The sequence below is a fragment of the Perca fluviatilis genome, chromosome 20 (genome assembly GCF_010015445.1).
Source record: "Perca fluviatilis chromosome 20, GENO_Pfluv_1.0, whole genome shotgun sequence".
NCBI lineage: Eukaryota > Metazoa > Chordata > Actinopteri > Perciformes > Percidae > Perca > Perca fluviatilis.
This window is the reverse complement of record NC_053131.1, coordinates 19,490,795-19,510,372: the sequence shown is the minus strand read 5'-3', so window position 1 is coordinate 19,510,372 and position 19,578 is coordinate 19,490,795. Positions and strand designations below refer to the sequence as shown.

The 19,578-nt window shown below is 39.2% G+C and overlaps 1 protein-coding gene across 2 annotated transcripts in view; it reads right to left on the bottom strand.

The window, feature by feature from the left end:
- The window catches only part of eml1 (EMAP like 1), a 55,876-nt gene extending 46,391 nt beyond the window's left edge, over positions 1-9,485 (bottom strand). The window contains exons 1-2 of one of the 2 annotated variants that reach the window (XM_039785931.1): positions 9,301-9,485; positions 2,766-2,917 (exon numbers count right to left, since the gene is read on the bottom strand). Coding sequence is in view for 1 of the 2 variants with exons in the window: in XM_039785928.1 (XP_039641862.1) it covers positions 9,301-9,328 (28 nt within the window). In the remaining variant the exon portion in view is untranslated. The remainder of the gene's footprint in view (positions 1-2,765; positions 2,918-9,300) is intronic. The other variant, XM_039785928.1, reaches the window with a different exon arrangement.
- Between the last annotated feature and the right edge of the window lie 10,093 nt (positions 9,486-19,578).

The following is a 19,578-nucleotide window of genomic DNA, read 5'->3' as shown; positions in this document are numbered from 1 at the left end:
CATTCAAAACCAAATACAGTATCAATACCTAAGGAGTAAATCCTATCAGCGTCAGCGAGCAAATAAGCATGCAGCGTGTTTCTACCAAGATCTAATAATGTTTGTAATTGGCTGCTGTTATGTTACACATCATAGAGGCATGCAGGAAAAACTCTACATTACGCACAGAGACAGGGCTCACTTAGTAGGACCTGAAAAATAAAGGATTTGTGCCGTAATGTGTAATTTTTTTTTTTAAATGGATTTTATAAAATTGGTATCAAAAAAAGCATTGTTCAGAAACCAGTATCAAAGTCATGGTCTTTGTATCTGTATTGAAATTGTTTTAACGATACCCAGCCCCAGTGTAAGATGAGATTTATTTTGTGACTATTTAGTTAACAGATGACCTTTTTAGGGTTACTGAAATAAGTCACATATTTCCATTAATTGTAGCTTCATAGTGTATTCTGTTCCTTGAGTTAACAAGGGAGCTATCTAACATGTTATACCGTGCCTGTAATTCAGTAACAGTTATGTTGGCGGAGGGATATGATGTTGAGATGATGAAGCACGTTTTGTAATGAGTCTTGAGTTGTCCTACGCTTGAGGAGTGTCATTAAAGTGGACCAAGTTACACAGTGAAAGCTGTCTCCGTGCTCTTACTCTACCCACGGCCCGAAAGTACTTATATGTAATAACAATGAGTTAATAGTTAACGCTAACAATAACTAGCGTTACACTAGTAAAGAGAGTGATTTAAGTTGATGTTCAACTTATCAAGGTCTATTCCAACACAAGGAGAAAACTGACAAGCCACTATCATCCATATGCGTGATCAACTAGAACCCATAAAGAAGAGCTGTTGAAAGTTTTTGTCATCATGAATTATGTGAAGGAAATGTGACTCACATTCAAAGAGGGAGAATCCTATACAGAGTGATAATGTTTTGTTCACGGCTCTGCTTCAGAGAAAACCTGAAGGGGCTGCATCATGCATAATATCATATAAACATAGATGATGGATTCAAACCCACAACATGATCCATGATTTCCAACGTATCCCAGTGAATCATCTATCCTCTTACCTGCTATTACATCATTACTGTAAGAATCTAAATAAGACTACAGTCACTTTAGTTGTTCCATGAAGCTTTAGGGTCAGCTAACTGCTAACAACCTCACATTGACAATGCTAACATGTAAAAATATAAAGTGTGTGTGTGTGTGTGTGTGTGTGTGTGTGTGTGTGTGTGTGTGTGTGTGTGTGTGTGTGTGTGTGTGTGTGTGTGACAAAAGTTATAACAATTCATCCAGAAGTGTACATGAATATGGGTACCAAATTTCATGGCAATCTATCCAGTAGTTGTTGCTGATACATTTCACTCTTGACCACAAATGTAAACCTGCTGGTTGCACTAGAGGAAAAGTCAGGGGATCACCAGTCATTAGAATTCATTGTCTGGGAACCATGGACATCTGTACAAAATTGAATTGCAGTCCATCCAATATTTGTTGCTATCAATAAATGTTCAGTATAAAATATCACATTGTATGTGTATCAATACTTTATTGTGCCATCCGTTGCACCAAACTCTACTTCTAAAATTGAATATTTCATCTAACCCCATGAAAACAGTCAAGTAACAAAAAACTGTAAAGCATATTTGTGTAATATCAGCGACAAACAAGTCTACAGGATCGACGCTGCTACACACTGGAGTGCACTTGTGTTTTGGGCCACACAAGCAACAGCAATGCCAAATAATGATGTTATGGTTCAGGAAAACTGGGTCAACACTTGTGTTTTTAGCGCAGTCTTTTGGTCATGGTTTCTAAGAGCATTATGCATGTAGAAATCCCCTGCCAGACTCTGTAATATCTACAAAGACCCACACTTATGAATTTTAGAGAAAGAGGGAGTTGTGGGAATGTATTTTGCAAGTCTTACTGTGGTGCAATAATGCATTTTAAAGATTTTAACAGCAATACTGATTCTTACCCTACAATTCGATCAATTTGTCTTTTCATTAACAGCATTATACGGGTAAAATTGATCTGATTAATGCATGTTCAGCACTTAAATGCTTAAAAAAAATCTGTAAATACATACCCTGATATGGTACTGCAGCTACAGTAATTGAAAGATAAACAAGACTATATTCAAGGTGAACGAGAGTGAAAGTGTTCGGTGGCTGAGGCTTAAAAAGAAAGAAGTCCTATCCTGTTAAGTCTCTATGGATGCCTTGTCAAGACAGACTGTAAGGGAGAGAGAAAGAGACAGCACGTGAGTGTAGAAGAGGAGAATCTGCTTTTGGGCTTTAAATAGCTCCTAATCCTGAGGCCGTGGAGCAGCGTTTACATGTCCTAGTCCAGCTCCTCTTTTCTATGTCACTCACAGATCAAACACCACTAAAGAATTCCCCAAACCACTACTTGTTTATTACAATATGAGGTTTCGCCCTATAGCACAGGTTCATTGGTAACACATTTTTATACCAACAATATACAAGGAGTTTATGGACACCGCGGGGGTGCAACAAGGATCATACTGTTAATCCACAGAAAATAAATAACCTGCCACTAACGACAGAATAAAGCATCATCAAGGCCGTCGACACAGAAACGAAAAGACAATATTAACTACACAGCAGTAGCCTACTGCCTACAAAAAACACACACATTAAAGAAAATAGTCTATGCTACGTTTTTAGGCAACTATAGTGGTGGCTGCCTTCATCTGTACTTTTAACAACCAATACGTTTGTTATAGTAACGTTACTCACCTGTCTGAACGTCATTCTGTGAGTCTTGTGCACCGCGAAGTCCTCCTCAATCTGCTCAACTTCTCTGCTCGTTCATTCTCAGTGCATAATACAACCAGTCCACTCTGTCCCACTGCTCCTCATATTCAAAAGGTTTTTTAGCTGTATGAGCCCTGTAAAAAAACAGCAGAAAGGCCTCACACACCTCACTGAAGGTAGAAACCACCACCATGAGCAGCATAGCATTTAGCTAGCATTGTAGCGACCCTCAGTAAGAAGGCAGCGAGAAGTTAGCTGATTAGCAAACAGTAACGTTACACGGACTACTGGGCCGCAGCCAAAGCCAAAACAACAAAACGCTCAACTTTACTATATGCTCTCTGTACGAGCATTTCTCGCTCCTCAAACTGTAGCAGGAGGAAGACAACAGCTATCGCGCACAAATCACTGTCATAGGCAGTTATGGGAAGTAACGAACTGTACAAATACTTAATTACTGTACTCAAGTAGATTTTTCAGATAGCTTTACTATTATTATTTTTGTGCCCTTTTTACTTTTATTCCTTACATTTTTAACACGAATAGCCTATCTACTCCTTACATTTTTACAAAATTGGCTCATTAGGCCTACTTTAGTTTCAAATAATTTCAGTGGAGTTACCGTTATTATTTTCATCAATACCGAATTCAATATAATTGGATGGGAATATACGTTGCACTTGACGCACCACTACAAGACGACTTTGACTGAGATTCAGCGGCATTCATTCCCGGAAATCATTGCGGCTTGATGGCGGTAATTTAGCACATAGTAGCCTATGGACGGCGACATGATTGAAAATGAAGAAAACGGAGATCCCAGAGATGCGACAGACAAGCAGCAAGACAATCATCCTTGGCCTTATCTGGGAGAGATGTTTGAGATAGTATGAGTATCAAGAATAACTCCTGGCGAATGTGCTGCAAATTGTGTTGTGCTGCAATGTTAGGGGAAGATTTAAAAAGAGAAACTGGATCTTTTTTTCCATGTCCACTGAAGTTTCTCGATCAGCTTGCACTCTAGCAACATGTATGTGGTCCAGGTAGCTTTGCAAGGCTACTTTTACTTTTATACTTTAAGTAAATTTCCAAGCCTGTACTTTGTTACTTTTACTTGAGTAAATAAGTTAAATCAGTACTTCTACTTTTACCAGAGTATTTTGTAACACAAGTATCTGTACTTCTACTTGAGTACGGGAAGTAAATACTTTTGCCATCTCTGGTCATAGGTAGGCCTACTTGGAATGACTGACAGACTTCACAGCTTCAAAGCTAATAACATGTTCACTGACATCCTGGAAATCTCAGTAACTACAATAAATAGCCTTTTTTTTTAATCTTGGCTGAACTCAGTGATACGGGCTGAACTATCCTATCTCCATAGTGTTACTCAAAACATGGGGTCAGCCATATGTTCCCACAGCCCAATGGTCCCACAGCCCTATGTTCCCACATTTCTAAGATTTTTCTTAGGGCTGTGGGAACATAGGCACGCTCCCCAAGACATAACAGTTCACATCACAGTCCGTTACAGTATTTAAGCTTGATCCAGCATGCACCTGTTATGCACGCAACATAATTTTTTGTTTTGCTTTTACTACTAGGTTGCGACTGCAACGGGCCTTTGGCACCCCGGCCATTGAACGTAAACATTTAGTTAGTAACGTTACACCAGAGACGCTTTAGTATAGAGGATCTTTTGGTTACACCCATAGACTGTAAAAAATAATGTTCAATGGTAACACCATGTATATTTTCTAGACTAGAGTGTCGTCTCTCTGAAGCTCTGCCCTCCTGCGGCCGCAAACACACAAAGCAGCTTCTTTTCTGCTGCAGCTGCTGATCTGGCTCTTTTCTCTTGTTCCTTTACCACAGGGTGTTTGGGTGTCCAAAGGAAACAAAATCTGCCAAAACAGCACCTCTACATTTTCTGTCACTAATTACCACCTTATATGTTGTGTCGTTTGTTTAAGCTGTACAAACTTAAGGGTAAAAAGTTTCACTGCGGTGCCATACTATTCCTTGAATGGGGATCGATAACTCTCTCAAGGTTACTGCTCCCGCAAAAAATAGCCTGGCACTGTTTTTTTTTTTTTTATCTTTATAAAGCAAATACGTGTACGTAAAAGATTGAGCTACTTCTTTTAGGTTGAAGTTCAATGCTAACTAAATTAGCTAATGATGTAGGTAAATGTTAAGTGATTCCATTACTGGGTCCTAACAGTCCAAATAATGTGAGATTGAATGGCCATAAACGTAAAGCTTTAGGTGAAATTGAGTATCAGACAATTTAAAAAGTAGAATTCCATACAAGGTGAAAATGTAAACTTAGGATCTGCCCCAGTGGTTTGTTTACAATATTTAACCAAGTTTTAAGATAATTTCCACCAAAACCACACACACAGCACTTTTTGTTCATAATGTGCTTTTCAGAGATGACAGATTCACCTTTTACTGAACCCCCAGTCATTGTATATACATACTGAAAAGCCCAAAATCACAAATCACACACTTTCCCTTTACAGTCTGTACAGCATGCAACACCTCTATCCTTAGAGCATCGATGGGTAAGGAAAAACTCCCAAAAGAAATCCTTTAATAGGGGAAGAAAGAGAACGAAAATGCAAAAAAGGCAAAATTGGTGTGGACTCCTTCTTCCAGAATGGAGTGGTTAGACATGCAATATTGTATTAGTGCAGAGAGCAGAATTAGATTTTCAGTGAGCACACACACACGTTGAGAGGACTGACATGAACAGTTAAGCAGGCAGGCAAGAAAAGAAGCAGATGGACAGAAAAAGGAACACTCTTTCTAACATGGTGAATGTGCCAGTAAAGGGGACCTACTGTATTATTCTGCACACAATTATGACATTCATAACATTATGGCACCATAGGAAATCATATTGTGGTATTACTTGAGCTTTCATTGCTTCTGTGTCAACCTTTCATAACTCTTCCCGCCTCCTTCCTCTCTGCCTGCCCTCCTCACCTTTACACTAATGATGCCATAGAAGTGAGGAAGAAGGCTTACAGACTTCTCTACATAATCTATATGTTAATGAGGCTTGGGCACAGTAGAACAGGATTGTTGTAATTCAGCAGACTGCAGCCCTTGGAAATATACTAATTAGGTGACTGATGCTGTGTATGGCCATTTAAAAGCAGAAAACAAGTCAGTGGGAGACACTGTAATTTGTCAACCCTCTACTACTGTGAAAATGGTCCATTTATCTAAAGGACGGCAATTTGAATACACCTGATCACTACCATGAAAATCCAACAGACCTATGGTTTGTAAAATGGACACACACTGTGTATCCCAGAGTGTGCAGGGCTGTGTGTTCTGTCAAGCGTCGACAACATTAATCACATCTGACTTGGCTGCTGAAACATCCATGTACACCCTTCCCCCATTTCCTGAACAACCAAGAACTCTGCTCCACTCTTTTCTACAAGCCTACACACTTATATACAGCATATACTGTTTCATTTTTTTCATGTTGTTCTTTTGCTTTACTGTTCATTTTTCCTGCATTAAACAATGGTTCTCCCTGCACTTGGTTGCCTCTCCTCTCCTGTTCCTTTCAAAGTCACAGCAACTCAGTTCCCCGATCAATACAGCATAACCCTTAAATAAACTCTGCTGAGAAAATCTGGCGTCTGCTGCAGTTTACTCTAATGAATATGTTGTGGCAGTCATGCTCTTCCCTGTGTGTCACACACACACACACACACACACACACACACACACACACACACACACACACACACACACACACACACACACACACACACACACACACACACACAAGACTGCAGGTGACTGTGCTCAAACCTGTGTGACAAATGACCCATTTCCAGTCTCAACATGAGGAATAGGTTTAAATCAACAAAGCTACTTGTCCTCAAATTCAGGGCACAGATGGAGGGCTGACGTCAGCAGGTCATGATGCCTTCTTCATCTCTCATCTGCATTTCTGGACGCACAAGCACACACACACACACACACACACACACACATGGGTGCTGGATGCTGATGGTATTCTGTCATATAGAGACTTGTCAGCTCCAACTGATCCCCCCATAAGTCTCAGTTACATGACATACAGAGTCATTTTTTACAAAACCGATCTTCTTGGAGACAGCCACCACCTCACCCCATAATCTGAAACCACCATTCATAATATATGCTAATACTGCCACATGCAGGACATATGCTCAACTGCAGCTATTCATTTTCTCCCATGCCTGAAAGTCAATGTTGGGAAATGTGTATTAAAATAAATAAAGCTCATGTTGGAACTGAAACAGTAAAATCCAACTCTGACTATCAGCAAATAACTATATCATGTCATTGTGTTTACATGTTTTTTCTATAAATCATAAATACCACACAGTCACAATAGAAAATAGACATTTTGACCCAGGTGTAAATAATAAAATAAATCATAGCTGAATTCCATTTAGTTGCTTCAGTTGCAGGATCCTGGTATTGTGTATGCTGGCTTACTGTCACACTGTTTTAATAGTGTTGGTTCCCTGAAAAAGTCTAAAATAACTGGTTAAGATGAAAATATTTGGTAACACTTTACTTGAAGGTATCTACATAAGAGTGACATGACACTGTCGTGACACATGAACCCTAACTTGTCATGACAAAACCAAATGACACTTAATGACAAAAGTGTTATGTCATAAACGTTTATGACTTGTTTATAATGTTTATGACACATTCATGACAGTGTCATGTGACTCTTATGTAGATACCATACCTTTAAGTAAAGTTTAACCAAATAATTTGATCTTAAGAAGATTTTTTATACTGTTTTTCCCCAGGATCTGTATCAATACAGATACAGATAATGTCAATGCAATATACAACCTTATAGGCGGTTAGAGAGATGTTAATATTATTTTGGACACAATTTGAGCATAAAAGTGTTTTGAGTTTACTGAAACTGAACTTGAAAGCTTCCCCTGGTATCTGACTCTCTGGCTTCTTTTCTAAACAGTTTAAACAGCTTCTTTAAATACAAGTGCTGTTTCCTTCAGAAAACATCTTCATTCCCAAATATACTTACAGTAGTGGGTCCACCATTACACTGTCATCTTTGCACACAAACATCTGCTCTTACAGTTTGAGAAAGTTGTTTAACCTGTATAACTGAATACAACTATTCAAACATTTGAGAATTTTCACTTTGAAACATTACCATGTTGGATTTGAATATTTAATTCAGTATGATACAGATGAATGGAGGCGATACATCAAGCACAGTTATAATATTGGCTTAACTGTTGTCAAATGTAAAAAAAAAAAAAAAAATGCCATCATGTAGATAAGGAGAAATGTAGCGTAAAGCTAGAAACAAAGGGTTTAACAGTGTTATTTTATCAATTTGACGTTCTGGTGCCAGTAAGTTAATAACAGTGATTTAGCTTACAAATTATGATGTAATTTCCTGGCAAATCCATTAGAGTATGATATAATAGATAATGGAGGTGTGGTCCGCTGCCCGTCAAATGCAATAACCACAATCTTGGCTGTTGGTTGGTTGTTGCCAAGGCTGTGGTTTCTGTAATTGACAACATCAAACAGTTTTCATACTGCTGAGTCATGTTTGATTAATCTGAGAAGGGAATCACGCATGGACTGAGCCAGAGAGGAAAGGAAACAGGAAAAAGAGGAGATAAGAGGACAGGGAGAGATGAGATAGATAGAGGAAAGGGGAGTGATTGAGTTAGTGATTGAGTAAGTGACTGAGTGAAAGAACAAGACAAGAGGAAGGTTTCAATTTATAACTGATTGTTTCTGTTGGTCTGTCTGGTAGTATAAGGGCTTCAGCTTCTCTCTCAGTTGCAGGAAATTACCCTTCGGTTAATGCTTAGTTACACACAAACACACACACATACACACATACACACACACACACACACACACACACACACACACACACACACACACACACACACACACACACACACACACACACACACACACACACACACACACACACTAGCAGACACCTGCACATACACACAACACATCTTTATACCATTTGTCCCCAACAAGTATGCAGCACTGTTGTATCCACAACTCTGATATAAGGTCAAAGTGATATAAGATACAACTACCTTCCTAACTCATCCATAGAAACCATCTCTCTTCTTTCCTTGCTTCTCTACATATCTCTGATTAAAACTGCAGAGTCATTCTGCATTATTTTCATGAAACCAGAGGGATTTATCTCCAAGTTTCCATATAAGGGCCCAAACTGAACCAGCTCCTCTTTGCAGCTGAATACTTGCCGGGTGAGCTGTCCCAGTGGAGGGCTTGGACTAAAACAGGATGGGCCAAAAGAGACCCCCCTCCCTCAAACATAAACACACATATGCAGACACACAAATCCAAACAATTTACAAGCATGTATGCACAGATAAGCACCTCGTATGTCTCCCTTGAACAAAGCGTATGCACGTGTGCACAAGAGGACATGCTTTTTGTTTTTCCTTACCCATTTGGAGCCCCTCACAGTCAGACATGGCCAGAGAGAGAGAAGAGGATCAGGATAGTGTCTTCTCTTGGCAGCCTGTTGCTTCTTCTGAATCTGTGCCTCCTTGTTTTTACTACAGTATCTCTGGTCAAACTCTCTGTTTTAAGCTCTTTAGGTCACACTCTCTCGCTGTTTAGCTTACTTACTTTATAATCTATCTCCTTGTCCTCCCCCTGTCTCTCTCTCTCTCTCTTTCCCTCTCTCAACAATCTGACCAGTGGCCAGTGGATATGCCAATCAAACATCACACACTGTGCTATTGGATACTAAATTTGTAACTAACAGTCCTCCCTTGGGATATTGTTTCCCTTAGAAATGGCAGGTCTTCTTAGATATGATTTCATTGACTTCTCATATATCTACAACACCTATCTCACCATTTAAAGGAAAGAAAACACTATATTTCATATACTCTGCAACAAAACAAGAAGGCAGAGCTTTCTCCTCACAAACTCGCCATAAAATTGTTGTTTCCAGTATTCTTTTCTCCTTATCCCTTAAGCCTGTAACAGAAAACATAGACAGTTCCAATAAACTTAATATCACTTGAAACAGGTTGGCCAAACCCTGGCATTATTCCATTTTTTGGTAGTAGTAGCTTTTGTTTCCTGTGGGGGGCGCTTGTGTCTCATTGAATATTGTTCACATCAGGAGAAATCCTTTGTTGTCTCCACTTCCTTAAGTGGCCTGGATACCAAGATATTTCCAGGGTCAAGTGAATCTGTACTCAAGACTGCAACTCTGACAGATACACTTAATCTCAATGGGCTGTTTTATTTCTAATAAATAGGCCAGATGTCATGTTTCCGAGTAGTTGCATTTGCTGCCAATTTCTACTAAACACAGACGGACAGGCAGGGAAGAAGAAAAAACGAAAGCAGAAGGAGGAAAGCAGGAGAATTAAAGATTGCAGCCAGCTTCGTATTTCCTTCTAAAGCCTTTTTCATAATGGAGGAGACAAAGAAAGGTGCTTGCCAGGCATGTCATAATGCTGTATAGATTACTTGCCCACTTGAGCACACAAATGTTCTTCAGAACATACTTAACGCTGTGCAGCTTTGATTAAACTTGTCGTCAACCTTTCCAAACCCTCATTCCTGTATTACTGCTCAGTTTACTCAGCTGACCCTTTGTCACTTGACTGGGAGGATTATCACGAGGGAGAGGTCCAACATGTGACTGAGTGGGGTCAGTTGGTAGACTTGTCCAGCAGGACAAGTGTCACAAAGGTTAGGATTTAGTGCCAGTGACAAGGGTTATCTTATGATTTTGAGAGAACCCAGGGGATGAGATGTTGGAGGGTTTCTTGCTCTTTTATCTGTCCTCCAGACCTGTCAGTTACCCCCTCCTTATTCACAGCACCCCAGCCTTAACACCAGGGCCAGCTTTGATGTTTGATCTGCAGCTCTTGTTTGCAGAAGTGCTTGGAGGCCCTTTTGCAAACGTAACCTAAACCTTCACCCCATAAAGACCTCTTGACCTCTCTCGCTCTGGCAAACAGAAAGTGGACCGTCTACCACGTTTTTAGTTAATGATCGCATGCAATTACTTTGGCTGAGGTAATATACCCCAGAGTGTCCAAAATGTTGCCCAAATAATGCTTAATTAGATTGTAAAGTTGTTTAATATGGGATTTCAGGACTTGTCTTTAGGACTGCACACAAGAAACCAGGTTATTGGGAGAAGTAAGGCTGATACAAGACATTTGAGAACATATGGTCATTGCAATAACCTGGTTACTGTGAAAGCTGCGTTCACTTACAGAGATTTTACCTATATCCAGTAGTCTTATTACTGCAATCAGTTATGAATATATTACCATAAGAGTGATATTATGCTCTCATTTAAAATTATGTCAGGTTACAAAAAAGAGAAGAGCACCAAAAGCCAACAGCAAAACCTTCTCACCATCTGATGACAAAGTATTGAACTGATCTTCCAAAGAAAAGGAGGAATGGATTTATAAACTAAAACACAGCAAAGAAAAAAAGAGAAGAAAAAAAGGATATTCTATACACACAGAGAAGGCTGTCCTTCATAAGACAAAGCGGCAATTATTGCATTTATCAAACACCCAAGAGTATAATAGCTTTTTAGTTTTAGAGCATTATAAGTGTCATGTCCATATGTCTAGAATGCAGGAAAGCAAAATATGTTTCTGTATGATTAATAAGTGTAATATTTGGCTATGTTGACTACTAACTTCAGCTCATTTTCAAGCCAGTTGCCAAAATATGTATAATATGAAACATGTTAAATATGTGTACCATCGGCCCCACCATCAGGAGGTTTCAAGGGGTACAGATGAGTTAGTTTTAGACCTAAGGCATCCATTGGTGTCATGCTATCTTGTCAGGAAGGGGCTAAATAATGCTCCAAAGTTAGGCAAAATTTTGGCAAAGGAAAAATGGGCATTTCCATTTTTCTAAATGTTGAATTTAAATATTTCTGCATATCAGAACAGTCTTGGAATTGCAAAAAGTGGGTATGACTGGTGCTGGAGTGGGAGTGGATGAGAGGCACAATATGGAAAGTGTTGCCCCCCTGTCCTAAATTCCTTATGGCTGGCCTGTGTATTATCGGTGGTGAAGATGTGAATATCATCATGATTTACATTTCTGACACAAGAAGATATTGTGAATTTAGTTTTTGTCAGTATTCAACTAAAGATTAACATTTTAAATGTGACTTTTGGAGGGCATTTAAATTAAAGCACCTTAATACAACTGGTACCAAACCCAACAGCACAGAATCATGTCATCAGCATATTAATGAATATTGCTAACATGCAGCAATAAGACAATACTCTATATACAGACAGAATACATTGGGCCTAATATGGATCCCTGTGGAAAATATTTGGCAATGTTTACATTGCACACATTTCATACAGATACAGATCAGAATTACAATTTACACACGTTGATCTGTATCTGTGTGTTAGAACATTTACATTTGTCAAAAGTCTATTTAGCAGTTGTGCATGGTCAACTTCTAATGGTCAACTGCCTTAAGTCAAATAAATCAAATAAAGGGGTTTCACAATGCTGCCTATTAACTAGAGCAGAAGTAACATCAAAGTGGTAGCAATAATTGCACTGTGATTTGTGCAGAAACCAGATGGATAGTGACTGTTTGTAATTTCCTTCAAAGTAAGTGTGGTGTTTTTTTTCAAGTGGCACTGATCCCTTTCTGTGTACAAAGTCTACAAAGTGTGCTCAGTTTAACCAGTTACAACTTTGCTACTGCTACTTTGCTGCTGCTACTGCAACTAATCATTTATATATCATATATATATGTATACTTTTACCTAAATACAATTTTGAATGAGGGGCATCTACTGTAGATGTAATACCTCATTAGTTCACAAACTAGATGGTGGCCTTTCGAATATGTTGCCCTTCCTTTTCAGTGTATCTCTCTCCATCACTGTCACTGTTTCACAAAGTCTCTGTTGACCTCTTGCTAAACCACTCTCTCTTTCTACAGATGTTTTTCTTTCTCTCCCCTCCCCTGTGTCAGTCCCTCTCAACAAGTTGCTACCACTTTCTTTAGTTCACATCCGCTTAGCAGCCTTTATTTTCAAAAGGGAGATATGTGGTACTTACATCACCTGTAGGCTAATTACTGTCTCTTCCTCCTGTCTCCTTTACTCTATCTACAACAGTACATTATATGTGGTTAATATTAGTTGTTCTCTACTTACATGTTGTTAACATTCTGTGTTGTGCATTCTTAATTATTTTATGTTATTACTTAATTTTATTTATTAATAGTAACATCATTTCACAGCACTATATTGTTTTGTTTTTTTTATCTGCAGGTACATTTTTGCATTGCACAGACCCAAAGGTTTTCGTATGCACCAGCAGTTAGATGTGAATGGTGTAATGTTGAATCTTTGTTGGTCGACACATTGTGCACCGAAAGATGTTATGTTCGTGTTGGTGTGTATAGTGCTGCCTAATCAGTACTCTTTTGTATTTTATGGTCTTAGTCTTAAAAGTTCTAAAAATAATATTTTAAAACTCAGTTAAAAATCACTGATAATACTAATACATTTAAGGACACTACAGTTTAAGATTACATTTTTATAGATTTCATAGATTATCTTTACCCGTATTTTAGCAAATTCAAATCTGATAAATTGTTTGAAAGGTGACAATTTAATTGTTAATAATACTTAACCAGTTACGATAACTAATCAGTGGGCACTCCATACCTTCCGGATAGTTTAGCTGCAGCTTAATGTTTAAGACCTGCGGTTTAAGTTTAAACCTGTGTTGTTTGGGCCACTGTTCTTGAAACAACAGTGATTTACTATTAGATAAAAATGTGTGTGTATATATCAAAATATATATTTTTGAGTTTGGACAACTACAGGTGATGGCCATAAGGGAGATTAATTAATATGAATGAAAAGGCCTCTAGCCTACTTTAACGGGTCTATGTTAATGATCCTCCTACGGCAGCAGCAGTTGTATATGCAGGTACTAATGAACTCTTAATAGTGTTAAATCTAACAGCCTCCGAATGATTCCACTAACTGTTTTATGGCTGTGTGGGCAGAACCCTAATTGGGGACTTGTGGCAAAGAGCTCTCTTCACAGCTCTCCACAGGTTTAACAACCTGCACAATGCAACTCAAGCTGCACTTTATTGTGGCAAAGAAGAGAGAATTCAATTATAGTTGGTTACTTGGTTAATTTGTATTTCCCTGTCATGCCTTATATTTAGGTCCATTCCACATGGGGTTACAAGACATTGCTGTATACAGTATGACAAACATAAATAAATAATAATACAGGCAGACATATGGTAACACAATGCCAAAAGAAAGACATCAATCCTACACATACTAAACATATTTGAATAAAGTGTGCACCAAGTAGCAGAATTAATAAATGAAGTGCTTTTCTTGATCGTGATAAAGGCCTTTCTTACTCATCTCTCAGGCTTATAAATCTGCATAGCTTTCACAAGAGAAATGTAAAAAAGCCAGTGGGGAAAGTTTATAAATTAACTAGATTAATGTGAGAAGAATGTTTGTTAATGTAAAGGTCAAATGTTATGTGCAAAATAAGGGCTACATTGTTTGTGTGTTTGAAGAAATCAGATAACCTTATCAAATTAAAAGTCATGCATGCAATCAATTGTGTATAATTGTGTGACTCAGAGGGGGATCGTGGTGTATTTCCGGTAGAGGATTAACTGTAAAGAAGGAAGTCTTCCTCTGGCTTTGGGCAGTAGTTCCCCCGCTGAGAAATGGCCGAGGTGTGACGGAGGGGATTCCAAAGCACACAACAAAAGGCTGGCACTTTGATTTAAACTGCAGTTTTTGTCAGCAACACACACGCACACACACACACACACACACACACACACACACACACACACACACACACACACACACACACACACACACACACACACACACACACACACACACACACACACCATAGTTCCTGATCCTCAGCAGCCCTGCCCTCAGGTCTCAAAAGTCGGGGGAGCATTTGTGGGCTGTGACTTGGAAAGAAGATGGGAGCAGTGGAAGATTGGCAGGAGGAAGACACTGATGGAGGGTTGAAGCTATGTATGGAGTGGAACAATTTAACAACAGCAGCGAAGGCTTAAATTAATAGTAAAACTGTGGAGGTTTTGGCCTGAAGCAGCATTTCAAACAGAGAGGGGAGGGCAGCAGCAGCAACAGGGGAGGATGGGTGGGGTGAAAGGAGGTTCCAGAGACTCTGTATGATGGATGTACTGGTGAGGAGAGGTGGGGGGAGAGGGGGAGGTACAAAAGAAAAATGACCCAGACTACTGCTGATGTAGTGGGAGGGAATGCAGGGCAGCAGAACATGTGGGGATCTCATAACCAAAAAAAAGGGTTTTGCAATACCACCAAAGTAAGGCTACCCAAACACAGACATTCAGTGGAGGGAAAACAATGAAATAAATAATGTTTAAAAGCTGGCTCTGAATCTGTTATTTATTTATATAAATGCTCCATTTTGAGGCAAATTGTACTGCAGTAATCAGTTTCACTATATGCCTGGAAACTGGATACAACGCTGAGCTCTTACACCTTTCAAGATGCCTCTGTGGCTTTAGTGGTAGGCATAAACCTTTTGACTGGGGTTAACTTCAGGGCTTTTAAAACATGATCCAGCAACGCCCCCCCAACACAGACAGGCAGAAATGAAAACCTCTCCTCACACACACACCTACTTGCTCTCTCTCCTTTAGGGCCTGCTAAAGCCATTATGGCTCTAAAAAGATTGTATCAGCTCCAGGCAGACAGGCAAATAGTTAGTTAAGACAGTTAGATATACAGACAGCGACCTGCAAACTAAGAAGCCTCTGTGCTCGGGACAGGCCGGCTAAATGTCTGGCTACTCTTCAGAGGCTCTCAGGTGTGACCGGTCGGTCTCCTGTGTACCATAGCCAAGGCGGCAGACAGGCACAGAGGTGTTCTGTGAGCCTGGAGTCAAATGAATATCTGCTCTATCTCTCCCGTCACAGGCTGCATACGCTCATGTGAGCAACTCAAACACAAGCCAGATCTTCTTTCCTGCAGAACTATGCAGGCTTTCACTGAGTTAATGCATATTTTTAGGCTGAGCCAAGGTCAGACATTCTGCCAAAGACCTGCCTGACACGTAATTTCTCCCAGCAGCTGCGGTTTCTTACATTTGATGACTAACTTTGCATTTGAATCAAAGACTTTAGCCAGACCACAAATGCATTGCAGCAGGATTTTAAGAGAGGATGATGGAGGCTTTGGTTCTTAGCTTACTCACACATGACTTTCTCACTGCACTAACACTGTTACATTGGTGGAGCCTGAACCCTACAGAAGAGGCCCTAATGTCCCTCTCCCTGCACTTGCACACACACACACACACACACACACACACACACACACACACACACACACACACACACACACACACACACACACACACACACACACACACACACACACACACACACACACACACACACACACACACACACACACACACACACACACAACTCTTCCCTGAAATTGCTGATGGCTTGTTTTCATGAACATATATTATTTCCAGATGGAGGTCATGAATAAAACCCGACGGAAACAAGTCGGGTGAAACTGGAAACTTAAAAAAACAAAAATGGAAGGGTATGGAGCTGAGTAAAAAAAACAAACCGTCTCCTCCCCCACTTATTCCCTCGACCTTTAAAAAAAAAAAGACCAACTTGTCAATTACACGGTTAAAAACAGAGGAACAGTACCACACATGAGCATACGTTTCACCACGATGCAAATATAAAAGAAATTCTAGACAAAAAAATGACTTTAATAAGAAAACAAACACAAAAGGACTCAGAGAAGCTCAGCGTTCAAACCTCCACACATATTTCTAGCTAAATAAACAAAGTCTGAGGGAAGAAAGGGAATACTTTCAGACTCAGCTAAGAACAAAAACTATGCTGTGAAGACCTCCTCTGGAACAACCGCAGATTCTGATGCCGTGATGCTGATTCACCAACCCCAGGCTCTCAAACAAACCTGAACATGAAAATAGACGTGTTGTTGTGCTGTGAATATATACTGAATCCAACTGAATAACCTAATGAATACATCACCGCTCTGCTTTTGTTTCAAAACATTTGATCATTAAACATGTGCACGCTATGGACAATGCCAGAAGATCCATTAGCTCTGTCAAAAGGAGTGCCAAGACAAACCAGTCAGACGCCAGACGTTTTCTTCTCGGAGTCGACGTGGAGGAGGATGAGAAGCAGCTGTACGTGTCAATAAATTAAAGCTTATCACTGGGAGATGGGTGTGCTCTGTATTATCAGTCTGGAGACCTTACTTGTGAATAAATGCTTTAAAAGTTATGCTGTGTGACCAGTTAATAAGTCAGGGACTCATCTATCAGCTAGCTACTTTTGACTGTTAAGATCTAACTTGTGTAGCTACTGGAGAAAACAAATCGGTTTAAAGGAATAACTTGACATTTTGGGAAACAAGCTTATTTGCTTACCAAAAGTTAAGCAAAAGAGATTGACACCAATGTCATGTTTGCAAGGGAAAGATGAAGCTTTCACCAGCAGCCGCTTAGCTTAGCTTAGCACAAATACTGAAAACGGGGGAAACAGCTAGCCTGGCTCAAACAAACTCCATCTACCAGCACCTCTAAATCACTGAACAACATGCTAAATGTCTTGTTTGTTTAATCTGTACAAAACGACAATTCGCCATTTAAGTGCCACACTAATTCTTGGCAGTGACCAGTGACTTCCTTTTAAAATGGCATTACCTTTGGACAGAACCAGGCTAGCTGTTTCCTTGTTTCCAGTCTGTACGCTAGGTTAAGATAGCTGGCTGCTAGCTACTGTATAGCTGTGAATTTACCAGACATGATAGGTGGTATCAATGTTCTCATCTACGCTAGATACATTTTCTTCCCCAAAACTATGTTTTAACTGTCCCTTTTTGATCATAACAGTCAATTATAGATCCTTTCTTAGAGAGAAGGCGTTCCCGATAACGTTCAAAGAATACAGCTCAGTTTTTAAATCTATACCTAATGTTAGAATTAATGAAAAGTTATAAAAAACGGAAAAAAAGGAAATGAGGTTCCTAGCTCTACATATACTCTTTATATAAATGGTATTGGTATTATGAGCAGCAAATGTACCAATAAGCACATTGCTTTCTAATTTAAAGAAAATTACACCTTGTGGTAAAAAAATCTGGAATTCTCATTTTACTGATATTAAATGGCATAGGGCAAGGCTTGTTCTTTTTAGATATTGTATCACAAACAAAGTTGTTGATACAACAACAAATGTACCTTTTGTAAGACAGAACAAGAATCTTTAACTCATCTTTTTTATGGTTGCTCATTTTGTAATACATTCTGGAAAGACTTTAAAAATTGCATAATATCTAAAACAACAGATACAATCACAGTTGAAGGGGAAACTGTTATCACTTACTTCAAATGTAAAGATGGGAACTTTATTTTATTAGGTAAGTTCCATATTCACAAAGCTAAATTCTCTAAATCAATCCCATGTTTTAAACTATTCTTAATTGAAATTGATATGAACTTGAGTCTCTTAAATTGGTAACAAATAAGAAAGGCATTTCAATAACTACAATCTTCTCATAATTATTAAATTAACACTTGCTGTCACCATGTTTAGTGAAGATTGTAAGTCTGTCACATTTTTATTCATTTATTTTTTGTAATTATTTTCCTATTTATTTTACTTTATAATATGACATATGTGTAAATGTACAATTTATGTTTACGAACTGAGATGACTGACTGTTTGTAAATTGAATTCTAAATTAAAAAAAATGTTTTAACTGTCAAAAACTAAAATAAACCAACTATTGTGCTAAGCTAAGCTAATCAGCCGTTTGTCATAGAGTCATCTTTACCATACAGGCATGAGAGTGCTATCAATATTCTCATCTAACTCTCTGCAAGAAAGCAAATACACGTTAATTCCCAAACTATTCCTTTAGCAAATCCAATGTTGATTTTTTGTGCCTATCTGCAGTTTTTTCACTGAGGTTTTAAGTCCATTTACTGTAGCACAGATAAAACACACACATCTTGTGGGGGATTATTTCCTCAACATCCAACCAGTCCTTCTAGTGAGTCCTGCTGTGTTGGTCCAGTGAGTTGGTTTGTTCTTATCTAATCTGACTCAGACTTCTTATCTCCACAATCATACTCTAATCAGCCTGCTTTGTCCAGACAACAAGGGGCCAACATGAGGCAAAGAGGACCCTGAGGCCTCCCCTGGGTCCCAGCCATATAAGTGTTATTTGTAGACAGGACGTGCCCTTTCATGTCAGTAGTAGTGGTTTGGCTGAATCGCAAAGGAGTCACCTCATTCAAAGATATTTGGAGTTTTTTGTTTTCTGATCAATTCTTTTGCACTATTTCCATGATTTCCCCCTTTTTTAAACAGCAACGGGAAATATGTGAAGGGTGGGGGATGACATATTACAAAAGTCTCTGGCTCATATCAGGACATCACTGGTATTTGGTCTGCTCTTTCTCTCCCAACAGACTCTGTGGCTGCTACAAGTCCTGACTTTACAAAATCTTCATCCTGCCACCCTGCAGTCCTGGCCTTATCTCAACCTCACCCGGCCCCTCCTGTCAGACACAGATGGCAAGCCCATTGGAGTGCAAACCGCAGATTGAGCACCGATTGTCCTGATGA